The 24,211-nt window shown below is 46.4% G+C and overlaps 1 protein-coding gene across 1 annotated transcript in view; it reads left to right on the plus strand.

The window, feature by feature from the left end:
- LOC146856812 (uncharacterized) overlaps positions 1-24,211 on the plus strand; it is a 1,211,343-nt gene that overhangs the window by 837,858 nt on the left and 349,274 nt on the right. Inside the window, exon 22 of the mRNA XM_085646995.1 lies at positions 2,603-2,685. Within this exon, the coding sequence (XP_085503121.1) occupies positions 2,603-2,685 (83 nt within the window). The remainder of the gene's footprint in view (positions 1-2,602; positions 2,686-24,211) is intronic.

Genomic DNA, 24,211 nt, shown 5'->3' on the forward strand with positions numbered 1-24,211 from the left:
TTAGCAGTGCAATTTCTAAAGCAATCAATATATATGTATGTTGTGTATAATTTTATGTCGATTTTGTTTTATATCTTGTTTTATGATATATTTTATGCTGACTATGGGCGAGAGTTTTTTATGTATGCATTTAGTTTGTTGTACTATTATGGATTTCTTGCTAAAATCCTAATGAAGTCTGATTCTATTCATTTGAGAGCTAATAGGGATATCACAGAACTAGGTAAGTGAGGGTGCACCAGTCGTTTATGAAGGTAGATTGTTCTTTGCCAACTTTGTGATGGAAGAATAAAAAACAAGGTGACAGCCCCAAGGATGCAAGAAGCAATATGGAACAACTAAGTCATACTGTGTGCGTGGCCGGGTTCTCTACAATAAGACAGTATTTATTAGAAGCACCACACATTGAAGGGGCTATCCAGTAAATAATGTCACAGCAGATCTCAAAACCCAAGCTCATATCATCGTACAAATGAACGTTCCAGAAGTTTGTTGTTGGTGACTGTTGGAGATTCCGAACTGTGCATGGAGAACTGTGTTTTTTTTATCGACATAGCATAGCTCCTTTAAAAACGCAACGTTTGATTTTGCCTCAGACGAGTCTGAATATTTCCCCTACAATACATTTCATGAAACATCCTAGACATAAGCTTGACATGCAGTGGGCTTTGACCCACCTGCCATAACCTCCTCTGCCTATCGGTAAACTCCTTAAAGATCAAATTTTTAATCACAGTTTACTTTAATGGGTAAGAGACAAGAACGGGCTTTTGCTAGTTATACCGAATTTATTTGTGTCAAGCTGGCATACTGTGCACCGCCTTAAATGGGTTTGCTGGTTATAGAAACAAAGACAGTTGATTAAACAATGCAAGTTTACCTTAGTTATAAAGAACTTTTAAAATGCCACCTCAAGCACACCTTACAAGCACAATCCAGCCAACTCACCTAGAAATCAAGGTTTATGCATCTCTGAAATTAAAGTAGTTCTTGATTGAAATGCCTTACTAAACAAATATTAAACAGACAATTGTTAGCAAGAGAGCACTTGAATTGATAGGTCAATTTCTAACGGTATCTGAATTAAAATGCCAATTACAAAGCGTTTTGCTCAGTCACATTTTATCTTAAGGACCTCCAAACCACACGTTCCACGATTCTGCGATCATGTAAGTTGGGTGCAATAGCAGACATGGGCCCCTGTAAAAAGATCAGACTCTTGGTAAAGGTTTCTCCTGCTGACTTTTCCCCAGGATCCCATGGTGAAATCCTGGTGATGGCAAGGAGACTCTTGACAGGCGCCCCCTGCGCCTAGAGGAGGGGCGCCCTTAGTAGCGCCACGGAACTGGACCTTCCCCAGGGCCGAAAAGGGGGCTGAATGAGGTGACGTCATCGGGGTGTGCTGGAAGGTTATTTAAATCCGCGCCCTGCGATCTTCAGCCTCTTTGTCCCTTTGAACCTCCGGCAAGCTGCAGGGGCACATCGTCAACCACCCACCCACCCGGCAAGAGAGCGAGGGCGGAACGGTGACAGTTAACAACAAGCAAGCACAACAATGGCGGTTCAACAACTGGATGGCCCCCAGAAAGGGGTAGGAGCCACGTGTGCAGAGGGTAGACGGAAGGGGGGACTGGCCTGCTGGTGGTCCCGGACTCTTCTGCCCTAACCCACAACGTATGGACTGAGGTGAACCCTGGGGAGGCTGCCTGAGTGCAGGTACACAAGTAGGTTTACAAGTAGTGCAACTGTTCACTGTAGCGCGTTGGGGCCTGCTGGCACAATGTGCACAGCAGAGGGGGGGCTTGGTGGGCCGAGACGGCCAAGTTCAAGTGTATGGCCAAGTTCAAGAGTTCAAATGTAATGTGGTGCATATCTTCTTTACTGCCTTTGACAGGCCAAGGCCACTAAAGTGTACGGCCAAGCTCAATTTCAAGTGTAATGTCGTGCCTAATTGCCTGGCAGCCTTCGTCAAGTTAATACCGCTAAAGAGTGATGCTTTGATAATTTTATATCCAAAAGGGATACTGTTACTCTCGTGTTGGTCACTGGTGAATTACCTGTTTCGTGAATAAAAAGGCTACGCCATGAACAACACGCTCTGTTTCTGAGAGTTCTTGGGCAAATGGGAAGAGTGAATGTCACGTTGTGCACCTACTATCACCAGGACACATGCTAAGTGATGTCGGATGCTCTCCCTTTTTTGCTACTTTCTAGTGAAATGTAAATTCTCCAAATCTCTTGATATTTCCGACTGATGTACGCCCTCACCACTACCTCCTTTATAAACATAGTTTAGATGGAAGTCCATGATGTTCGCCTTCCCCTGATTGTTTGAAGAGGGTTGCTTGAAGACTTATGTATGAACCTTTCAACTTTACAATGAGCTCACTGAAGACTAAAGCTTTGTTTAATGCAATGCCAGGTATCGACCACAAGCACAGGAGGGGCCCGATTATTTTATGAAAATAAACCAGCTCTCGCTAGTGTCTTTACCTGATGGGCGAAATCTGAAATCTCTCCATGTCTCTCTAGTTCAGTTCTTGTTTGCTGGTGATATGAGTAATTCCGCTTTTGTCACTACCTTTTCTCTCTGTGTCTTCAGCCTTCAGTTCTATGAAACGCTTGGCTTCCTGGGTTCAGGAGGAGAAGCAGATGGAGGGACGGATGAAACGACTGCTGGTTCAGGTAACTGACATCAAACAGGAGGAATGTGTGTTCTGCTCGCTTCTAGTTCTACCTTATAAACCGCACTAGTTCAAATCATGTTGTTTAACTGTGGTCTTTTATCACTTTTGATATTTGGCTTGAATAAAAAAGACCTCGACTTTGTATGCATTATCACCCAAAGGACGTCTAGCGTTAAGGTTCGAATGAGTTACCATCAAGGTGCTTTGAACATACCTAACTTGAGGTTACCAAAAAGATGAGGCTTTTTTGTGATTACTTGAGCCAAGCGTCGAGAGTTCATGGTGGAGAGAAGAATCAGCACATACAATTAGTGCACTTCAATGCCATTTAAATTAAATGATGGAGCGTCCTAACTAGGAATTAGAAAAACATTAATAGATTGCAAATTGATAGACGTGAAGTTTCGGGAAAAAAACACGATTTGCAAATTAATCAAAACTATCATGAAGGCCTACAAAAATTAATAATTCTCAAGGTTTTCGTTTACAAAGCGACTTAGATAGTGTGAAGTTTAGAAACACCATACAGCTTTGTTGGCTAATGTTCTATAAAGTCCATTCTTCACTTTTGTGCAAGAGTTTTCGCGTATGGCTGGAGTGAGAGCAGATGCAAGCCACCCATAAATTTGTACTTTCATGTGTCTGATGCAACATAATTTCAAAATAAATGCAGAGTAAGAAGGCCAAAGCAAAGATTTATTTTGCCGAAAGTAATTTCGTATCAAATGCGTCGAATGGTGGCTATTTGGGCATATGCTTTGCTGATAGGCCAGACATCTTTACTATCTGAGCTTGACGCTATTTTTAGGTCTCGCCTGACCCAGCGCATGCGCTGGTCTGGTGAGACATTTTGTGAGGGCTCCAAAAAGTGCTACCAGGCCAGCCTAGAGCTACAGTGCATGTGCGCGGGCACGCGCGCCGTGCTTGACCGAGCTTACTTTCACTTTTGCGGCCGCACGACCGCTTGGCATAGCCAATAGGTCTCGCTTTTGGGACCTTATAAGTATTTAGTTATGCAACTGTTGCATGGCTAAACACTTATAAGGACCCAAAGGCGAGACCTATTGGCTATGCCAATGCTTGTTAGATCTGCGTTGACAGCAATCCTCATAAAAAGAGATTGCAGGAGCACTTCTAAAGGGGTTTATCCTCCGCTCACATGCCAGTTCCCTTGCATACAGTCCAGGGAGGACCTGGCTTGGCAGTTCGGGCTGGACTGTTCCCATGGGGCACAGGGTCAAGACTGATTTGCATATGGCCAGGTCTAAACTGGGATGGCATGGTGAGCAAAAAAACGATGGATTTAGGCCCAGATCTCTGTACTGGGGTGAATGTATGACATTGTTCTGCATTCTGTCCATCAATAGTTCTTTTTGCAGTTCCCTTGCATACAGCATTTGATGGAGCAGAAGTTGCTCACTTCCACTGGATAAGAATGCCTGTATGGTATTTCTTTGTCTTTTGAGAAAGTTTTTTTTTTGCATATTTATATAGCGCAAACTCGACCCGAAGGTATTGGAGCGCTTTTCATAGCACCGTATTTACATTACACATTCAGGCACGGGGAGATTAAGTGATTTGCCCAGAATCATATGATGTGGACGCGACCTCGAGGCTCGAACCCTGGTTTCCTGCACCAGAGGCGGCAGCACATACAGCAGGATCATGTCAGTTACGGTGAGAAGCCAGACATTAAATCTCTAGGCCTAATCTGTTATTATGAAAGGTTACGATAAAGGCAATAGGTCTGATTATTTTAATGTGAAAAGCAAATGTAAATTTCAGTAGGCATTTAAGATGGGACTGTTATTACTTTATACTAAAACCGAAGGGAGGTATTTTGTTACATGAAATCTCACAAATTACAGTAGTAGGCATGGGTTTAGTAACCTCCTCTGACGAACCATGAGGACTGAAGATTTGCTGTGATCATTCTTGTTAGACCCTCTTAAAATAGAGAGTATTTTTCTTTCCCAGAAGTGATTGTGTATACATTTGTAATTTATGGCTGTATGCCTGATGATTGCCTTGTGGGAAAGCTTTTGCTCAGTACTATAGGCTTGAGTACCTTATGGTTACAATCTAATGATAAAGGCTGCATGTTTGATTTTTCCTGGAAATAATTATGTCCAGTGCCATAGGTCTGATCTGTTTCCAGTGAAATGTTATGATAAATGCAGGAGGCCTGGCCTGTTTGTCATGAAAAGCATTTGTTAAAGCCAATAGGCTGTTAATCAGTGCATTGTTTTCACAATGTGTTACAGGCTGCAAAAAGGCATTTTATTACATGAAATCTCAATGATCACCATAGTAGGAAAAGGTTTTGTTGTTGGTCCCCATGTCTGAAGATAGAAGGTAGAATATTTTCAATGTGATAATTCTTTCTAGGCCTTTTTGATAGGGTTGTATATTGTTTTTGTCAACTGTCATAATGTGCATATCTGTAATTTATAACTGTAGGCTTGATGGTTTCCAGCTTTTTCACACTTTAGTAGGCCTGTGTTGGTTATGGTGCCAAACCAGTGGTAAAAGCTACAAACATTATTAATTAATTAGGAAAGTTATTTCTGAGTCCATAGGTTTGATGTGTTTATTATGAAAAGTAATACCAACTCCAGTAAGCTTGAATTATTGTGAAAAAGCAACATGTCTTAAAGGCAATAGCTTTTTAAGGGGGGATTGTCGTTGCACCAAATTAAATACTGTAGACAGATATTTTGTTGCCAGGAATCTGGCATTACCATAGTAGGCCAGGCCTGTGGTGTTGGTTACCCTCTGACAAACCCTGGAGTTAGAATTATGCTTTAAGAATCCTTATTTTGCCTTATTATTAGAGGTTGTATGTTGTTTTGAAGATGTAATATTGTATATATTTGTAGTTTTATGATTGTCAATGGTTACTTTGTGGCAAAGCTGTTGCTCAGCACTGTAGCCTGAGATTTGTATTGCGACAGGTCAATGACAAAGACTGTAGGCCTGTTTGGTTACAACAATTGCAGGCGTTCTCATTTATCAAGAAAAGCATTTCTATGCATTCAATGGTGGTTTCTTATTTCATAGTGTTAATGCCTGCAGATATGTATCTTGTTACATTTAATCTCACAGATTATCTTTGTATGGAAAGATTTTGATGTTGCCTGTGTCCTTTGACAAACCCTAAAAGTAAAAGATTTGCACTGTAATCATTTTTGCAAGAAAACCTTGGAAAGGCTTGACAGGCTTAGACGTCTGACAGCTTTTTATAATTTAAAAAGATCATTTAAAAATACATACATGCATGCAGATACCTAGGGATGCTTTCGGTCAATCTTTCTGTGCTATTGGTCTGTAGTAGTGTCATATGCACTCTGCTCCCACAGATTATAACGTATAGCATGGGGCGATGGACCAGCCCAAATAAGCCAGTAGTTCTCTTGCCCTATGAAAGAGTTGTCTGATCACATGTGCACACCCGCCTGAAAATGAGTGCGGCTCAGTGCCAAGGCTAGTGGGACAGTCCTTTAATTTTCCGTTTTCTATAGGTTCCCTTTAGCTTCTTCTCCTTTTTGGTATTTTTATATTTAGACCATACTACGGTTGCCCTAGTAGTGCTAACAGGCCGCTTGCTTGCAGCTCATTTTATCTGCAGCCACTGCTTCGAAACCAGGCAACCATCTTTGGATTGTATTGTTCAAACTGTATCATTGTTTTATTGTTCCAAGACGGCTAGTGCATTGGTTTTAAACCTGGTGCCGTACTGGAACTTTAAAACAATGATACACTATGTACAATACCATTGGAAGATGGTCACCCACTGCTATGTTTAATTATATTTTTTCTTGCAAGCATATGCCCAAAAGATTTAGGCAGCGCAATATTTTTTTAATTACTTTTGTTCTTTTAATTTATCTTGAATATGTTGTTGACATAGTGTGTGTTTTATCTTGGTTGCGTAAGAGAGTCAATGCGAGAATTTAGTCAGAGGCTGGATGAACGGATTCATGAGTGCAAAGATGAGTGACTAGGTGCATGTGGAGAGGTTTTATCTGCCCAGTCTCATGACTGTTGCTGCTAACTACATCCTCTGTTCCCCAAAGCTAGTCCCTATATGAAATAAAAGGTTTTTGAAACTTTACCTGAGTGCTTCTGATAACTGTCCTGGTTGTGGTTCATCTCTCGCATGGTGCCCTTTGAAGAGATTTCTATTCTCAATGAAGAGACCTTTTAATACATTTTGTTCAGTATCAGCTCAAAAGGAGAACTGACGATAGCATGCAAAGCTCAACTTAGATGGAATTTACTGACAATCACACGCCACTTATCTGGGGGAAAAAATAAGAAATAATATCAGGATTTTCTAGGATTTTGACTCCAAGGGCCCAATTATGAGTCTGGTGGCCAACGGACCGCCGGACTTGTGGGGACACCACAGCCCCGCCATAGCCTCCAAGGAACCACCTTTCACTGGCTGTCTTGCAGTGGTCAGGAGGCAGCAATATGCTTGGCAGGACCGCTGCGGTCCCGCAGAGCATATTACAAATTTCCTCTCCGCCGGCGGTGTCATGAAGGTTTCTTTTCCATGAACACCATAGCAGAGAGGAAACAAAGGGGTCCCTGCAGGGCCCCCTGTGCCTCCTCCGCATGTGGATGAACACAGGGGGTCACAACATGTGCCCCCATCAGTGTATGGGCACCAATTCTTGCATGGCATGGACTTTTCAGTCCATGCCATGCAGGAACAGTTTTTGGTGTTCCATTGCGGTGCCAATTTTCAGGGCACTGCTGTGGGAACATAAAAAAAAGCCCGCCAGAAAGGAGGAAACGTCTAATCTGGCGAGCGGCTTTGGCGGTGTGGCGGCTGGGCGGACCGGGCTCCACACCGCCAAAGTCATAAACAGGCCCAAAGTGTGCTGTTCATAATGACAGCTGTGCTCCTTTGCATATCTAAGCATTCTACAGTAACCGTATTTTGAATTGCAGTGCTTTACGAATGACCGAAATAACTAAATAAATGAATCATCTAACACAACAAAGCCGGTGACTTGCTCAACAGAGCGAAACTCAGAGTGGTGCCCAGGTTGGTGGCTCTGAATGGAATGGAGGTGGTTCTGCCCTGCTTGAAATACCCACCTCAGCCAGTCTTGTTACAGTAATATCCTGAGAGCTCCATTCATTTGTGTTGACCAGTAGATAGCAGTGCTTCCAGTCTCATCACCTAATGATAAACAGACCCGTTCACTGAGTAAAAAGATTCACACAGGGAATATAAATTAGTTTGGGGACTGGCCTTTACTGTAAAGTAGCAATAATCACAGCTACTGCTACTTTCTGCAACTCTCTAGACAGCATCAACTAGTAACCACCGGAGAACACCTGAAACTTGTCTCTTTGTGTGGATGGAAGCTTCTAACTAGAACTACCTGTGCCACGTCCAGAATAATTATGCTTGAAGAGAGATGATTGGTTGTGCTCTTGCAGCGGTTGGCGGGAGGGTTAGGAATGCTCTGTAAAATTCCATGGGGAGAAAACCAAGATCAATTTAGAGAGAGCAAGGAGCTCACATGCACACTATCCACTCAGCAGCACCATGGAGGCTGGGTCACAGCAACCCTGATATTGGTATAAGAAGCGAAGAATGATCTCCTTGTGAGAGCACCCCATGCCGATGAGGTATTCCCAGAAACAGACCAACCATTAGTGGCAAAAGGGCTGGATTATCTGCCACACAAGATCTAGTGTGACTTTCGATCTGGGAATTCTCCAGGGCCATCTGGGACCCAGCCATTCTCATATGGCACAAAAGATGGAGAAACATCAGAGAAAATCAAATGTGATTACTCCTGTATAAGCATTAAGGGGGCAATGCATTGTCAGTTCCTAATTTGAGCTGATCGTTGCAGATTCGGAGCAGCACTTATTTTTCCTAATCAGGCTTTGACCCAGAACAAGAAAGACAAAAACACCAAAGGGGAAAAGAATGAGGAGGAGGAAGAGGGAAAAACAGTGACCAAGAAAGAATGCAGGGATGAAAAAAGAGGCTGCAAGAGTGAATTAAAGGGACAGTAAGTGTTTCGTAGTTGATAAAAGAGACATGAGGTGGAATCAAAACTACAAAGCATTCGTATTTGACTTTGCAACATTTGATAATGGCAATCGCCGCCGTCTGAGCACACGTTCGGGCCCCTACGTTTACTCCTTTACAAACTAAGCACTGTCTGTGTTGTTGTCCTGCGTTGGGTGGGTGGGGGTTTCCCAGTGCTTAACTTGTAAAATAAATGAACTCCAGAGCCCTAAGTTCAGCTGAGAAGTTTGCGGCCAGAGCTCTTAAACCTCCGCGAGAGAGCCAAATACCAAGTGTTGGAAAGTGGGTTATCAGCAAAGTGGTAAATATGCATCTACCACTCGCAATAAGGCCACTAGCACAGTCTAGGGCTCAGTACAGGTGTTACAATATTCCCATTCTCAACTCTTGGTAGCTGGGCTGCGAGCAGGCAGGGCTAAATTAGGAGACAGGTATGTAAAGCATTTAAAAATACCATTCCAGTAAATAATTAAAACATAACATACAATACAAAATCCCACACAGATTTATTAAAAATAGGAAATATTTTTATCTTTAAAATGACACCAAAATGACAAAACTCCAGTGTAGGGAACTAGAGAGATGTGTTTTTTAAAAAAAGTTTTAGAACTATAAAGCACTTAGAATCCTAGCACCACTTTGGGACATCTGGTCACGCTTGACCAGGAAAAAATCAATGTTTCAGGCTGACCGCGATAGAGCCCTGCTCCGATACCTCTCACGGTAGGCCTCTGTCGAGATTTGACCTTCGGACTTAGAAACTTTTCTGGAGCTTTTTCTGCTGGGGTTCCTCAATGCTCTTTATCAGTTTGGGTTCTGTGAGGGTTCACCAGCTTGCTTTCCTGGGTGCTCCCAGTCAAACTCTGGAAGTCGGACCTCCGGAGCTTTTCAGCTGGGGCAGCGGTCAGGACTCCGGATCATGGGGACCCACGGTTCGACCCCTAAGGCCAGCAGCAGGTAAGCCCAGCACCATGTGACTCTGGGCAATAGCTTGCTTAATCTTCCAGACGGCCCCCAGCGCTGGGACACCTCTTTGGAGGTAGTTGTGCGCTTTACGAATGCTGGATTTCATTTCATGAACCAGCAGGCCAGTCCGGCTAGCAGTTGAAGGTGGGCGGCTTGGCTCTCGTGGTGAAGTCGGTCCCCTTATGGAGCTTTTTTCCAAAGTTGCTCCAAACTTCTGGAACTTCTTCCTGAAGTTCCTCTTGAGGGTCCAACATGTCCTAAATGAATATATGATGTTACAATGCAAACAATTACAAAGCATGCTTTTACAACGCGGTATTTACATCGCAACTACCATTACATCGCATGTTTTTACAACACATGCCATTACAACGCATTTTTAAAAACTACCATTACAATGCATTCCACTACAATGCATACCATTACAATGCATAATACTTTTAGTGCAACAGTAGGGTAAGTGTTGGATAGTGTAGGGGTAAAAATGATTATTCCCACTCCAGTGAGTGCAACAGTAGGGAAAGTGTTGGATAGCGTAGAGGTAAAAATTACTATTCCCAACTACCCCAAAACCCATACCCACCCTAAAACTTAAAAATCTCCATTACTTACCTTATAATGCGTTGTAATGGCATGCGTTGTAATGGTATGCATTGTAATCGCATGCGTTGTAGTGACATGCTTTGTAATGGCATACGTTGTAATGACATGCGATGTAAAGGCAGTTGAATTGTAACAGTTGCATTGTAAAAGCAGTGCGATGTAATGACTGCATTGTAATGGATGTTTCTCGTCCAGAACACACTCCAAAGGACTGTAATCTCCAAGATGGTGCTTGAAAGGTTGGGGCCACAATTCCCACAATGCACCTGGACAAAACCCTTGAAAGTCCACTGGATGCACCCCAGGCAGGGGATACTTGATGGTGATGATCCAGGTGAGCTCTGTTAACCTGTAGCTTACACAAAGTCCACTCTTTATTCCTCTTGAAGCAAGGTACATCCAAAGGGCTGTAGTTCCAGATAATGCTACAGGCACAGTCAGTCAGAATGCAGGGCCTCATGGTGCAAATCACGTTTCCAGCTCAGCAAGCCTTCTTTTAATTTCAAGCAGCAGAACTGAGAGGCTCTGCACTTCTCACATATTTATTCATTGTTCAATGAGGTCAAGTAGGAGATCACTCTTGTCCAATGAGGTGCATGCAACACCCCAGAGCATGATCAGTTCCTCCAAAGTGCGGTATAATCTTCTCCCAGAAAACACTATTCCTCCAAAATTCAGTATGGCTGAAATCCCAGCAAAATAGCAAGAACTAGTTAAACCAACCTCCAGTATGGCTCATTTCAATAGCTCTCCTCCCCCTACCATGTGCAAATTCCTGCCTTAAGCCTGCCATCTGGCTGGGTCAGAGGGGCTGAGGGGTAGATGGACCTGGGATTCACTGCCTGTCCTACTCCTCATTTGAAGCTCATGCTTTATAAGCCCCCTCCCCCTGCTCTGGTATTCCTGTGTAGCAGAGCTCTCAACAATAGATAGCCTCTCTCAGGGTGAGCCACTTATCACTCAATCAAAGCAGCCAGGCTTATCCTGTTAACTCTGATTAATCAGGGTCGACCATAGGAAGGCTGAATTTTGGCTTACAGACAAGAAAGTCTTATAACTTATTTTCTGTATATTTTAGGATAAATTAAACCACTATCCTAAGTCCTTGAATGATATTTTCGTTAATTCCTAGCGATAGTTATGCATTAATAAACTATTGCAATGTTATCCTATGTGGCTGGGGATCTACAATGGGGAAAATTAAATGTGCAATTTCTCCAACACTAGGGCATATAAAACATCTTTTATAAGGACCCTGCTTATAGCTACATGACCACCCACCCCTGGGATATCTAAGAGAGACTGTAGGCGTCCTGAATATGCAAACCTAGTGTAGATCCTCTCTCCAGAGTGCTCCTAACACCAAAGTTGATTTTGGGAAGCACTTTACAACAGTAAGGGAAGTGAAATGTGCAATTTCACTATCCCCAAGGCAAATACAACCTCTTTTATAGGGGTCCTCTTTATAAGTACATGACCCCCCCCCCCCCCAACCTCTGGAACACCTAGGGGAGAACTGACCCTGGGGGTACCTAATATGGCTAATTATTGTACATTATCACTTTTTAAGTGCCCCCACCACCAAAGTCGAGTTTGGGCACAGTTTACATTCAAAAGAAGTGCTGCACCACAGGCTGCTTTAAAAATGACCTCAGGCTCTCAGCAGTGCACACATGCAAGGCTGCTGGCCTCTAAACTGCCATGCCCTATTATATACTAGGGACTTATAGATAGTTTTAATCCTCCCTGCCTTATTATGCACTAGGGATTTGTAGGGAAGGTTATGCCAATCATAGGTGTACCCTAACACATAGTGTACCCTAATGTGTGTGTGTGTTTTCAACATAGCACTGGCCCTGGGCGTGGTTAGATAGAACCCAGGGACAGTCAGAGTCAGTTACCACCAGTACCACTCAGCAGAAAATGGAGGTGCAGAGGGCCCACAGGATGACTTTGCAATACCAAGGCTGAGTAGCCTACTATCCACCCCATGCCTATCTAACCAACTACCAGTCACAACTTTTCCCTTTATCTTGCAGGTTTTTTTTTCCTCCATTTATAACGTCTTTCCATCTTTCTCTTTTTCCCTTTTCCCCTTTGTGTGTTTTTCTCTACTTTTCTCATCAGAAAGTCCAATCAGGAAAAATAATTGCCAGTACCCAAAAATGAGTGTGTGTGGGCCCCATTCACAACCACTGACTCAATTTAAGCACTGGGGTTTCCAAGATATATCCCTTGGAAAGGGACAGGGTATCATTCTTGCTGGGAGACTTTAGGCATGGCCTGACTTAAGGTAATTGTCTGTGGCAGTGTTTTCCAAACTAGGGGCCACAACCCACTGGTGGGTCACAAGCTGATTTCTGGTGGCCAGCGAAGGTCAAGCAATAAAAAAAGATGCCATTAAACTCTGTACATATCTTGTGTCACATTTGCTATGCTTTAAAGTCAAAGGTCAAATGTCAGGCTATGTCTTGCTACAAATAGCTGCTTATTTTTTTAACACAGGGATTGATATTTACAAATTCTTCTAACCTTGTAGTCAGAGAAAGAAAAGTAAAGTGCATTATGTCATAATCATGCTGGGGTTCAGGGTGTGTGAAAGGAAAGGCTGTAGGATATAATATATTTGTAACACACAAGTAAATGTAAATACCTCTAAATGAACTGTACACATTCAGCAGTTAGCGAAAGCAAAAACAGAGCAATTTTTTTGTAATTCTGAAGTGTGATGGTGACAAAGATTTTAATAGGATCAAAACAAATTAAGGTGCTTTACTTGGTTATGCACAAATGATAAACCCATTGAAACACAATGTTCGAGGCATATGAGCTGCAGATTGTACACTGTGCATAGATCGCCATCTCGTGTTGGGCTCGGATGCTTGCACGTTGTTGTTGTCTTTGAAGAGTCTTTTGTAGTCACGAGATAGGTGACTCCTCCCTTGGACGATAGTGCGCATGGGCATCGACTCCATCCTCAGATTGTTTTTTTCCGCCATTGGGTTTGGATGTAACTTTTGGGCTCCGGTTCGGCACCTTATTCTCCAAACCTTTTCAACGCGCAAACTATCTACAACTCGACGGTATTGTTTTCGATTGCGTGATCTTCGACATGCATCTGAGCTACTCGATTCCAATCGTCGACGCGGGCCGCTGGGCCTATCGACGCCATTCCGGCCTACAGCTCATGGAAAGGACTCCCTTCAAAAAATGCCCCCAGTGTGGAGCGAAATTCCGACAGTGACCATCACAAGGTCTGTAACCTGTGTCTCTCGCCCGAGCACGATGAGAACAATTACCAGGCCTGCGCCTCTGTTCGATCCAGGAAAACCATCCGTGATCGCCAGGCCCGATGACACATTATTGCGCAGCGAGCAGCTCCGGCACCAGTGGACATCTTCGATGAAGGCCCCGATGTCCCGGAGGAGGATTCTGAGGACCTGCCATCGTGTCCGAAGCAGACGACTCAGGCGACCACATCACTCCTGGTCAACGAGTGAGTACAACTGCCCCTACCCCAACTCCACCCGACAAAAAGAAGGCCCTGGTCAAAACTTCGCCTGCTGGCCCCGGTCGCGACTGAAAACAAGCTTCAGAAGCCACGCCCCCGGGCCCGGCCCGGAGATAAAGGGCAAGCCTTCCGGTAGCTCGGGACCGAGCAAACCGTATCTCAGTGTCCCTCACCGAAGACAGGAGAGCAACCTACTCCCAAAAAGAAGTCGGCACGGACTACCTCGACACTGAAAGAAAAGCCATCGGATCCGAAACCAAAGCCTTCGAACCGAAAAAGATTTCCGTCTCCATAGCCAAGCCAAAGGACCACAAACCACCTCCTAAGGCCTCGGAGCAGAAGTCCAAACCCCGCTCGGACCCAAAAAAATCGACGCCGAAAGCAGTTACCGAGGAGGAAGAACTTTTTCGACCAGATCCTGTCGATCCGAAGCAGAAAAAACTCCATATAAGCCCCAAAACAGGACATGTAGCTGCTGTTCCAGACAATAAGAGGAAGCTGAACACACCAGACACTCCTGCAGTGCCTGTGGAGAAAAAAGACTGTGCCACTTCACCTATAAGACCCTCTTCTCCTGTCCTTCCTCCTGAGCCTGTTCTTCCTCCTAAGCCTGTCTCTCCTCCACAGCCTCCAAAACTTCCACCACATTCACCACCACCGCAGGATGACGATGATGATTTAGGTGGTGGGGGAGGCAACAATGACCCTTTCACTGACCCTGATGACAACATGGACGTACCACAGGATGATTGGGACGATTATGATGACCCAATAGATCCCCCAGACCTCCCGCATCCCCAGCCATATACAACAAAGCCATCTCCATCAGATGACAATATTGGCTTTGGGTTGGGCAGCTTGTAAATAGAGCTGCTGTCTACTGTGGTGTTCAGATGCATTCAGATCCTGCAGATGAGGACTTCCTCCTAGACACCTTTGAACAGTCACAGAAAACTGTCCAAATCCTGCCAATGCTAAAAGGGGTCATTAAACATGCCACCGACATATTCAAAGACCCTGTGAGAGCTAGAATTCTCAATCCCAGGATTGACAAAAAATATAAACCTGGCCCCGATGATCCCACCTACATCAAAGGGCAGCAACCCTTAGACTCACTAGTGGTAACTAACACTAGGAAATGTGTCAACTTACAAACCTCCGGTGACGCACGACCTCCGGATAAGGAATCTAAGTTGCTAAATGCTTCAGGCAAAAGAGTTGCTGCCCAAGCAGCTAATCACTGGCGCATAGCCAATACCCAAGCATTACTTGCTCGGTACGATAGGGCTCACTATGACCTAAAACCTTTATTGTGCATCAAAAGTATACATCTCATCATGCTGCCTACAACCGCAATCGGGCCGGCAATGTGACATTTCAAATGTGCAAATATCTTCTAAAAAAAAAAAGAGGGAGAAGGGGATACACAGCAAGCCGCCTACAACCCTTCCGCGTCGGCCGCGTTTGTTGGAATTATGAACTGTATAGGCAGTGGAATCCTTGTAAGCATTTAGCAACATACATTAACGGTCAACAGGACCATAAACAGTGGATAGTTCCACCAATGCACTGTGTTCTAAAAGAGTGTAGCTAAGGTGACGAGGCGTTCCAATCAATAAGTTCTGGGGCACTGTCACGTGTTATCCCTTGTCCTTCAATGTGCGGTGTGTGCAGGCTCAGGTAAGATACTCTACTAAAGGGCATTGATCATTCATTGTGCGGCCTCTGCATCAGTATCAGTGGTGTGTTCCAATAAATAGGTTTGCAATGGGCCCCATATATCTGTTGGACGTGATGAGCGGGGTTGGAGATCTGCATATGTATGTAGTTGCTCTTGGCAATAAATAAGATCCTGGATCCAATCCTTAAATTTCGGCGCTCTACCCCTACCCCATTTGCAGGCGATTCTCCTTTTAGCGAGAAGCAGCGCAAGGGAGGTGTATTTGCGCATGGCAACAAGAGGGGCAGCGTATCCTAACAGGGCAGTTAGGGAATCTTTTGGAATATGTAGGCCTGTCATTGGGTCCAAAGAGGCGAGCACCTCTGCCCAATAGATCTGTATAGGCAAACAGTCCCAGGCTAAATGTTTAAAGTCAGCCCCTTCCTCGCCGCATCTTTCACAGCGATTGTCGTCTCGAATCTTCAAACGAAACATCCGCGCTGGTGTATAATATAAGCAGTGGACATATTTGTAATGTATGATTCTAAACCTACTGCTGGCGGAGATCTCTCCGGTCTGCTTACAGCAGAACGTCTATTGTTCCTCAGTGAGGGGGTGTCCCAGTTCCTCCTCCCATTTGGTGCAGGCCAAAGGGGAATCCTAGTCCCCATTGGTTTGCACAGTGCGGTAAAGTAGCGATTGCACATGAGGGGGGCATCTTGTTGCAGTAATACGTGCAGTGGGAGCATGACCTGAGGTTCGTGTGACGGTTTTCACATCCTGATGGAGTCGAATGTAACAGAAGCGTTCTAATGGGGTGGGATTTACATCTTTAAAGAATTCTTCGCTGGTACTAAATTTCCCCCCTGTGTAAAGGTGTCCCCAGGTGTGAATGGAGAGTTTATGGAAGAGCCGGCGGCAGCCGCCCTCCTGCGTAACTGGTATATCCTGTTGTCCAGAGAGGGGCAGGAGCGGGGAATACATTAATGTGCAGTGAGTTGCCTTGGCAAGGTCATGCCAGGCCCTGACAGTGCACTGAACGGTAGTAGTCGCAAGGTATCGTGGGACCCCGGGAACACCAAGATAGGCAGTATTTGGTATGGGGGTCATATAGTCATCTATCTTCTATCGCCAAATGGGGCATAAAGGGGGGGGGGTCATCCAGTATGCGGCATAGTGTGCCTGTGCACAACTAAAGTACAATTCAACATCCGGTACAGAGAAACCACCTGCGCAGAAGGGGCGCATGAGTACATCCCATTTTAACCTGGCTTGCTTCCCCCCCATATAAGTCGTATAAGTTGAGTCCTGATCGCCGAGAAAAAGTAACGACTGGGGGCGTAGGGGATATTTACAAATAAATATAGAAGGTTGGGTAAGATAACCATTTTGATTAATGCTGCTCCACCAGCCATTGACAAGGGCATCGCGATCCAGCCAGTAATTTTATCAGTGATAGAGTCTAACGCACGCCCATAGTTGTCTCTCATGAGGTCCTCGTGATTGCGAGAGATAATTATCCCCAAATAGGTTAGGGTGTCGTCGCACCATTAGAGGGGGAAATCTGGTTGGAATTTAGTGGTGGAGTCAGTAAGGGGATATATTTGAGACTTGCTCAAATTAATGTTGACTCCTGATAACTGCCCAAATAGAATAAATAAGCGCAATATATGATTCAGGCTTTTTTCCGGATGACGCAGGTATAGTGTGATGTCGTCCCCATATAATGAAATAAGTATCTGCCTTTCTGGATAAATGATAGCGTGATCTCGGTAATGTTGCCGTATTTTTGCGGCGAGGGGTTCAATGGCCAGGGCAAATAAAAGAGGGGAAAGTGGGCATCCTTGCCTGGTGCCCCTGGCCAATGAGAAGGAGGAAGACCGCATCCCATTAACCATTACAGTGGCTCGAAGTCCTGTATATAGTAAATTAATCCAGGCTAGGAATGGGGAAGGAAATCCCATGCGCACCAGTACAAATGAAAGGTAGTCCCACTCCAAGGAGTCAAATGCCTTGGTGGCATTGATGAATATGGCGGCCGCATCTTCACCGGGGTCTATGTCATGGAGCAGTGCGAACAGAGTTCGTAAGTTATGGGCCGTGCTCCTAGTCGGGACAAAACCCGATTGATCCGGAAAGAGCAACACCGGCATAAGAGGACTAATACAGTTGGTGATGAGTTTGGCAAGGATTTTAGCATCTACATTAATAAGAGATAGGGGCCTATACGAGTCTAGTTGCGTGGGCGGTTTACCTGGCTTAGGCAGAGATATTATAAGCACCTCACGCATTGATCGGGGTAAAATACCGGTTTCTCGGGCCTCCTCGAAAACATGCCTCAATATCGGGATGATGAGGTGACTGTATATTTTATAGAACTTAGCCGGTAGGCCGTCTGGTCCCGGGGCTTTGCCAGATTGTAATTGCATAATAGCGGAGATTATCTCCTCGTCCTCGTGGTGCGCTAAGAGGAACTCTCTCTGGCCATTACCCAACCAGGCTATGGCAGTGTCCTCAAAAAATGAATCGAAGTCTACTGGTGTGTAGAGTATAATGTTGTATAAAAACCGTTTAAACGCAGCAAGTATATCTGAAGAGTTCCTATGTGTTAGACCGTCCTCGTCTGTAATTTCTAAAACAATATTGGTGAAACGTGGAGGCCGGATGGAGGAGGCCAATGCCCGTCCCGGTCGCTCACCCTCACCATAACGACGAGCCTTGTGATATTTTCCCCTGAATTTGCATTCCCACTCAGCAGTGTCTTGGTAATCCGTAAGCAATGTACGCAAATGTACGTGTAATGTCGAAGAACGTGCAATTTGGATGGCCAGCTAGGTACTCTTTATATCTAGTTCTAAATTGCGGAGCGTGTTACGAATGTCTTTTAATACCCCCCCACTTTTCGCTAGACAGATGCCTCTAATGGTCACTTTAAACGCCTCCCAAAGAGTAGAGTAATGGGGGACAGAGCCAGTATTACGGGTAAAAAAACTCTGATATCTCTTGTTTGAGTTCGTCTTAAATACAGGGTCAAGGAGCAACTGTGGGTTGAGGCGCCATGAAAGATATGCGTCTCCTCCTGTGGAGGGGTTTTGAGTAATCAATATAGGAGAGTGGTCTGAGTATGTGCGGGGGAGATAAGATGTATGGGACGTCCAAATTGCCAATCCCTGATCGACAAGCCAGTAATCTATACGCGACAAGGAATCGTGGGCCGAGTAATAGCAGGAACCCTGGCGAGTCAGTGGGTGATGAGTTCTCCAAAGATCCGTGAGGTCGTGTTCCTCAACTATGTTTTCAAGGGCTAGTTGCGCGGCTATGTAATGGTATGGTTGCGGGTGTGACCTATCCAGATTTGGGTTGATTGTTACGTTAAAGTCCCCTCCCCATATTAGGTGTGTGGTGCCCACAGCCTGTATCTTCCCCCATAATACACGAAAGAACTCCGGGTCATCCGTGTTTAGACCATAACAAGATACCATTGTAACGGATTCTGCGGATAGCCTCCCCCACAGAATGTTGTATCGGCCTTGCGGGTCTGCATAGGAGCCAATGGGGGTGTATGGAAGTGTATGCTTAACCAGGACAGAAGTGCCCCGGGCGCATGAAGAGTAACAAGAAAAACCTCTATGGCTCGCCCAGCGCATGGCAAAAGTGGGGGATGAGTTAGGAGATAAGTGTGTTTCTTGCAGCATGGCACAGTGAACATTATGGCGGTCAAGATATGCAAGGATGTGACGGCATTTATGGGGATTACTTAAACCTCGCTGTTGGAAACGGCCCTTTTTGCAGGGTTATCCCCAAACTTTTTGCTTCTTCCTCCTTTATTTTTTCTGACCCGTGGTTGTTGGCAATAGAACTCTGGGCACTTTACCACTGCTGATCAGTGCTAAAGTGCATATGCTCTCTGTATAAATTGTTATATTGATTGGTTATCCATGATTGGTATATTTGTTTCACCTGTTAGCCCCTAGTAAAGTGCACTGAGTGTGCCAGGGCTGGTGATTCAAATGCTACTAGTGGGCTGCAGCACTGATTGTCCCACCCACAGGAGTAGCGCTAAAATGATGTCTTAGGCCTGCTTGCAGTGCCTATGTGCAGTTCAGGACTGCCATGTCGACCTGGCCAGTGCACCCACTGACCAGGCCTTATCCTTCCCTTTCTGTACATGTCAGGCATCCCTATGGTGGCCCTAGGTACCCCCCTGGGCTGGGTGCAGTGTATCTGAAAGTTAGGGCATGTACTGAGGTGTGTAACATGCCCTGGTAGTGAATTACAGCCATTTTCATTTTTCACTGCTGAGAGGCTATCTTGCCCCCCATAGGATAGAATGGGGAAGGCTGTTTACATGCCTATCTTCCCATAAGGGCAAGATAGAAAATCCAAGTTTGGTATCTCTGTGTTCAGAATTTAATTATACATCTTTTTAGCAAGATGGTTTTTAAATTCACTGTGTGAGAATAGCACCTTTTAGAAAGTAGCTATTCTCCTGTTTAACCTTCCTGTGTGCCTGTGTGCTGGTTGGCTGAAGGGTGTCATGTGATGGGCTAGGTGGCTCCAGGAGCCTGGATGAGTCAGCAACAGGGTGAATAGGGAGATCTGCCTTAGATGGGTGGGAGGAGTAGTCCCTGGGTTTGAATAGGGCTGCCCCTGCCAACTCAAAGCTGGCTCCACCCCCTGCTGGCCAGGCTGAGGACTCTGCCTCTGCTGGCACAAAGAAGGCTCCACCTCCTGCTGAGCGTCTAACTCTGAAAGGAACTAGGTGCTCCAGAGCAGAGCACACCCAGGAACCGGTTTGAGCAGGGGAATCCCCCCACTGAAACACAAGAGACAAAGACTTGGAGGGGTATAAGAAGAGGACCCCAGACACCTAAAACTTTAGATCACTTTGGAACTAAGAAGAAACCTCTGCCAAGGAGAAAGCTGAAAGGACTGAAGAGGAGAAGACTGCCTGCTTGCTGTTTTGCTTTGCTGCCAAGGAGAGGGGAAGGACTTTGCTGTGTCCCCTTCTTTTGATTCTGATCTCCAAGGGCCTGAGAAGAGCTGGCTCCCTGTTAAGAAGTCCCAGGAACAAAAGGACTTCACCACCAGCTCCCCTGGAACTCTGCTGAGAGAGTTCTGACCTGCCTTGGAGTGCTTGCCCAGTCTTGGGGCCTCAGGAGGTCGTTTTGCTGTGTTTGGGAGCTGGGAAGCAGAAGCGTGAACAAGAGTGACTGGTACCCAACGCATCATCCGATTGCGTGTCGCAAGACGAGAGTGCGAGGAAAATTTCATCGTGGCACCTTCGCAACACGCAGGGTCCCCGCATCGCCGGGTGCGTCGAGCATCGTCCCGGTGCGAGAAGATTCCTGACGCTGCGAGGGTCATCGCAGAACCAGTTTGCGGGCCGCACCACTGCCGGTGCGTGAAAAGTCTCCAGCCGCTGCGTGCGTCGACGCAGAGTCCCGTTCCGTGGCGCATCGAGAGTTGTGGCGCCGGAAGGCAACGCTGCGCCACGCATCGCACCCCATCGAAGAGTGTCGCATCGAACCTGTGCGTGAAGCTTTCCCCCAAGAAACCTACGCAACGAAAGCCAAAGGTATCGCATCCTCCCCCTACAGATTGGAGCCGGCGCATCCACCTCTGCTGCGTGAAGCAGGGCTGCTGCAAAGCCTCCCCAGGATCTCAGGAGTATCGCATCGCCTTTGCCATCTTCCTTGTTATAGCTTTTGGGAACCTTATCGCAACTACAGGTACTGTTGGGCACGAGAGTGTCGCATTTTGTGCATTGAGAGTCGCATTGTGCAGGACACTGATTTTGACATCCTGGAGTACTTTCTGCAAACTCTTGAACTATTCTTAAAGTAACCTTTTTAATTGTATGTTGGTTTGTCTGTAGTATTTGGTCTTGTGAAGTTTTTAGTAAAGATACATTATTTTTCTAAAACTGGTGTGGAGTAAATCTGTGGTGTTTTCACTGTGTTACTGTGAGTGTTGGTACAAATACTTTACACATTGCCTTTGATAGCCTAGACTGCTCAGGCCAAGCTACCTAGAGGGTGAGCAGGGGTTATCTTAACAGTGTATCCCCCTTTCCCTGACTAGAAGCAAGGGTCCCTACTTGGACAGTGGTACCTACCCTGCCAACTAGAGACCCCCAGATCTAACATTGGTGGTCAGCGGTGAGGATTGAACTTGTATTTGTACTTGACCCACAGTAATTGGTGTACATCACTAGTTTAAGTGCAGACCAATAGACAACCACATGCTGTATTTTTGATTCTATTTTGGAGTAACTCTTCAAGAGCATCATGTCTCAGGTGGCAACAAGTGAGAGGGCAGAATTGGAGTTTTCCATGGAGGATCTGTATTCGTACAAGGTTGAGGAGCTCAAGCAATTCTGCAAAGACCTTGGTTGCCCTGTGAAAAGCGGATCTAGAAGGGATGTGCTACAAAGAGTCTTGAAGGCCTGGTGGGAGGCTCAAGAGGAAGATGATGCAGATGAAGAGAATGGTTTTGTTCCCCAAGCTCTGCCCGTGGTCGGACCAGTCTCAAGGGCTGGCAGCTCCCATTCCAGTAGGAGTCTCACTCCAGAGGAGTTGGAGGAGAATCAAAGGGCTAGAGATCATGAGTTAGAAGTCATGAGGCTTGAAATGGAAACCCAAAACAAAATAGAAGAGAGCAAGAAGATGTATGCCTTGGAAGAATTGAAATTGACCTTGGCACATGAATTAAGAATGAGGGAGCTTGATATGGAGCTCGAGAGGCTTGAGGCCATGAGTGTCTCAGCTGAAGAAGAATGGTTAGCTCAAGAAGTGAGCTTTGCTGAGTTGGAGGTGGAGTCCAGCTCAGATGGTGGCAGCAAGATTGTAATATCCAGTGCTGAGGGAGAGGTACAAACACCCAGAGATGTGGCGCCTAACTTGAGGGAGGGGGTCGACATACACCAGGGGGTTCCGGTTTATGATGTAGTTCCAGTGGAGTGCAGTGTCCCTGAAGTGGATTGGGGAACTGGCACAGGGGACCATATTCCTAGTGGTGGGAGGGACACTCTACTGACCCTAGATGAGAGGTACAGGGAGAGGGGTTCCCCCATGGTAGAAACCTTGGTGTGTGAGTGTGGAGACCGCCCAGAAGAGTGTGAGTTGTGTGACAGAGACAGTCAGATACTGTCTTGCCAATCTCAGGAGAGTGGTGTGGGGTACTTGTGTGAGGCACTGGAGGGTGAGGCAAACGGTAGCTTGGTTAACAACTGTGGGGGGCTGTGTGATTCATTTGTTGGAGAGCATATTTTAAGTCCCTGTTTTCCAGAGCTATGCCAACACCCGGTGGAGTTTGAGTTCTCTGGTTCCAGAGAACTTGCGTTGGAGGCAGACCTTTGGTTGGATGTCCAAAGGTCTGGAGAGGCATTGGGGAGTGATCCCAAAAGGAGTGGCCCGGATATCTTCCAGACCTGTGAGGTGGAAGAGGTTCAGTGTAGCCCAGTTATGTCCCAGTGTAGTGGGAGGGGTGTAGGGGCTCACGTCCTGTCTCAGTGGAGAAGGGGTGAGTGTGGGACTGTGGGTCCCAAGGTGCCTGAAACCCAGTCTCAGGACCTGGTGGGTTCCTTAAGGGAACACCAGGTTGGGGGCCTAGACAGTGCTAGTAGGCCATTTGAGGAGGATCTCCTAGTGTCAGGAGAACCTGGAGCCTCTGTAAACAGAGCTCCAGTGGTTCTGGTGTCTGGCGGTACCGCTCCAGTTGGGAGGGTGCAGAAGTCCAGACTGAGGGGTGAGAGGGGGATGTGTTCCCCAGTGGGAGAACGAGTGGGTCAGGGACCAGCCAGAAGGGCTGAGTCCCCTAGGAGTGACCATGGTGACACCACTTCAGTCCTGGGGGATCTTCGCGCACTGTCAGGTGGACAGGGGCCGGGAGATCTGCGCCAGGCAGACTGTCACGAGACACATGAGTCATGTGTCACCCTCGGGGAGATACTGTGTGAGTCCCCAGAAGTCCTGGCATGCCAGGCAGGGGTGCAACCGCAGGGTTTAGTCCCTGGGTTGGGAGGCCAGGTTCAGGATCTGCCTGACCTGGGGGGAAGGACATCTGTAAGCTGTGTCCTGACCAGTTTGGCTTCCAGGGGTACCCCTCCAGTGGGGAGGGTGCAGCTCTCTGGAAGGGGGTGCAGAGGAAGAGAGTCCTCGCCTCTGACCCCGGTGCAACCTGAGGGTTTAGACCCTAGGTTGGGAGACCAGTTGCTGGAGAGAGGTCCTGAACTGGAGGGAGGGATATTTGTAAGCAGTGTCTCTACCAGTTTGTATTTGAGGTGTACCGCTCCGTGTAGGAGGGTGCAGAATTCTGGAAGGGGGTGCAGAGGGAGGGAGTCCTCGCCTCTGACCCCGGTTCACCTGGAGGGTGTAGACCCTAGGTTGGAGGGCCAGGTCCGGGGTGTCCCCCCTGACCTGGAATCCAAGTTGCAGGATAGAACCCCTGAACTGGTGGGTGAATGGTGCAGGACACCTGCCACAGGTGCCCTGACTATTCTAGAAGGGGGTACCGCTCCAGGTGGGAGGGTACAGAGCCACAAGGAAGAGGAGGACTGGGTATGGAAAAGCCTACCCCAGCCTCCTGTCCAGCCACCGGATACAGGCCCGGGGCTGGTCGGTCAGTGCCAGGTTGTCAGACCAGACCTGACAGGAAAGGAAGTGGACAAAGGGTGCCCAGCACCTGGGGCTACTGCCCCCCACCTTCTGATGCCACAGGGG

Source organism: Triturus cristatus, chromosome 3_2 (assembly GCF_964204655.1).
Source record: "Triturus cristatus chromosome 3_2, aTriCri1.1, whole genome shotgun sequence".
Classification (NCBI taxonomy): domain Eukaryota; kingdom Metazoa; phylum Chordata; class Amphibia; order Caudata; family Salamandridae; genus Triturus; species Triturus cristatus.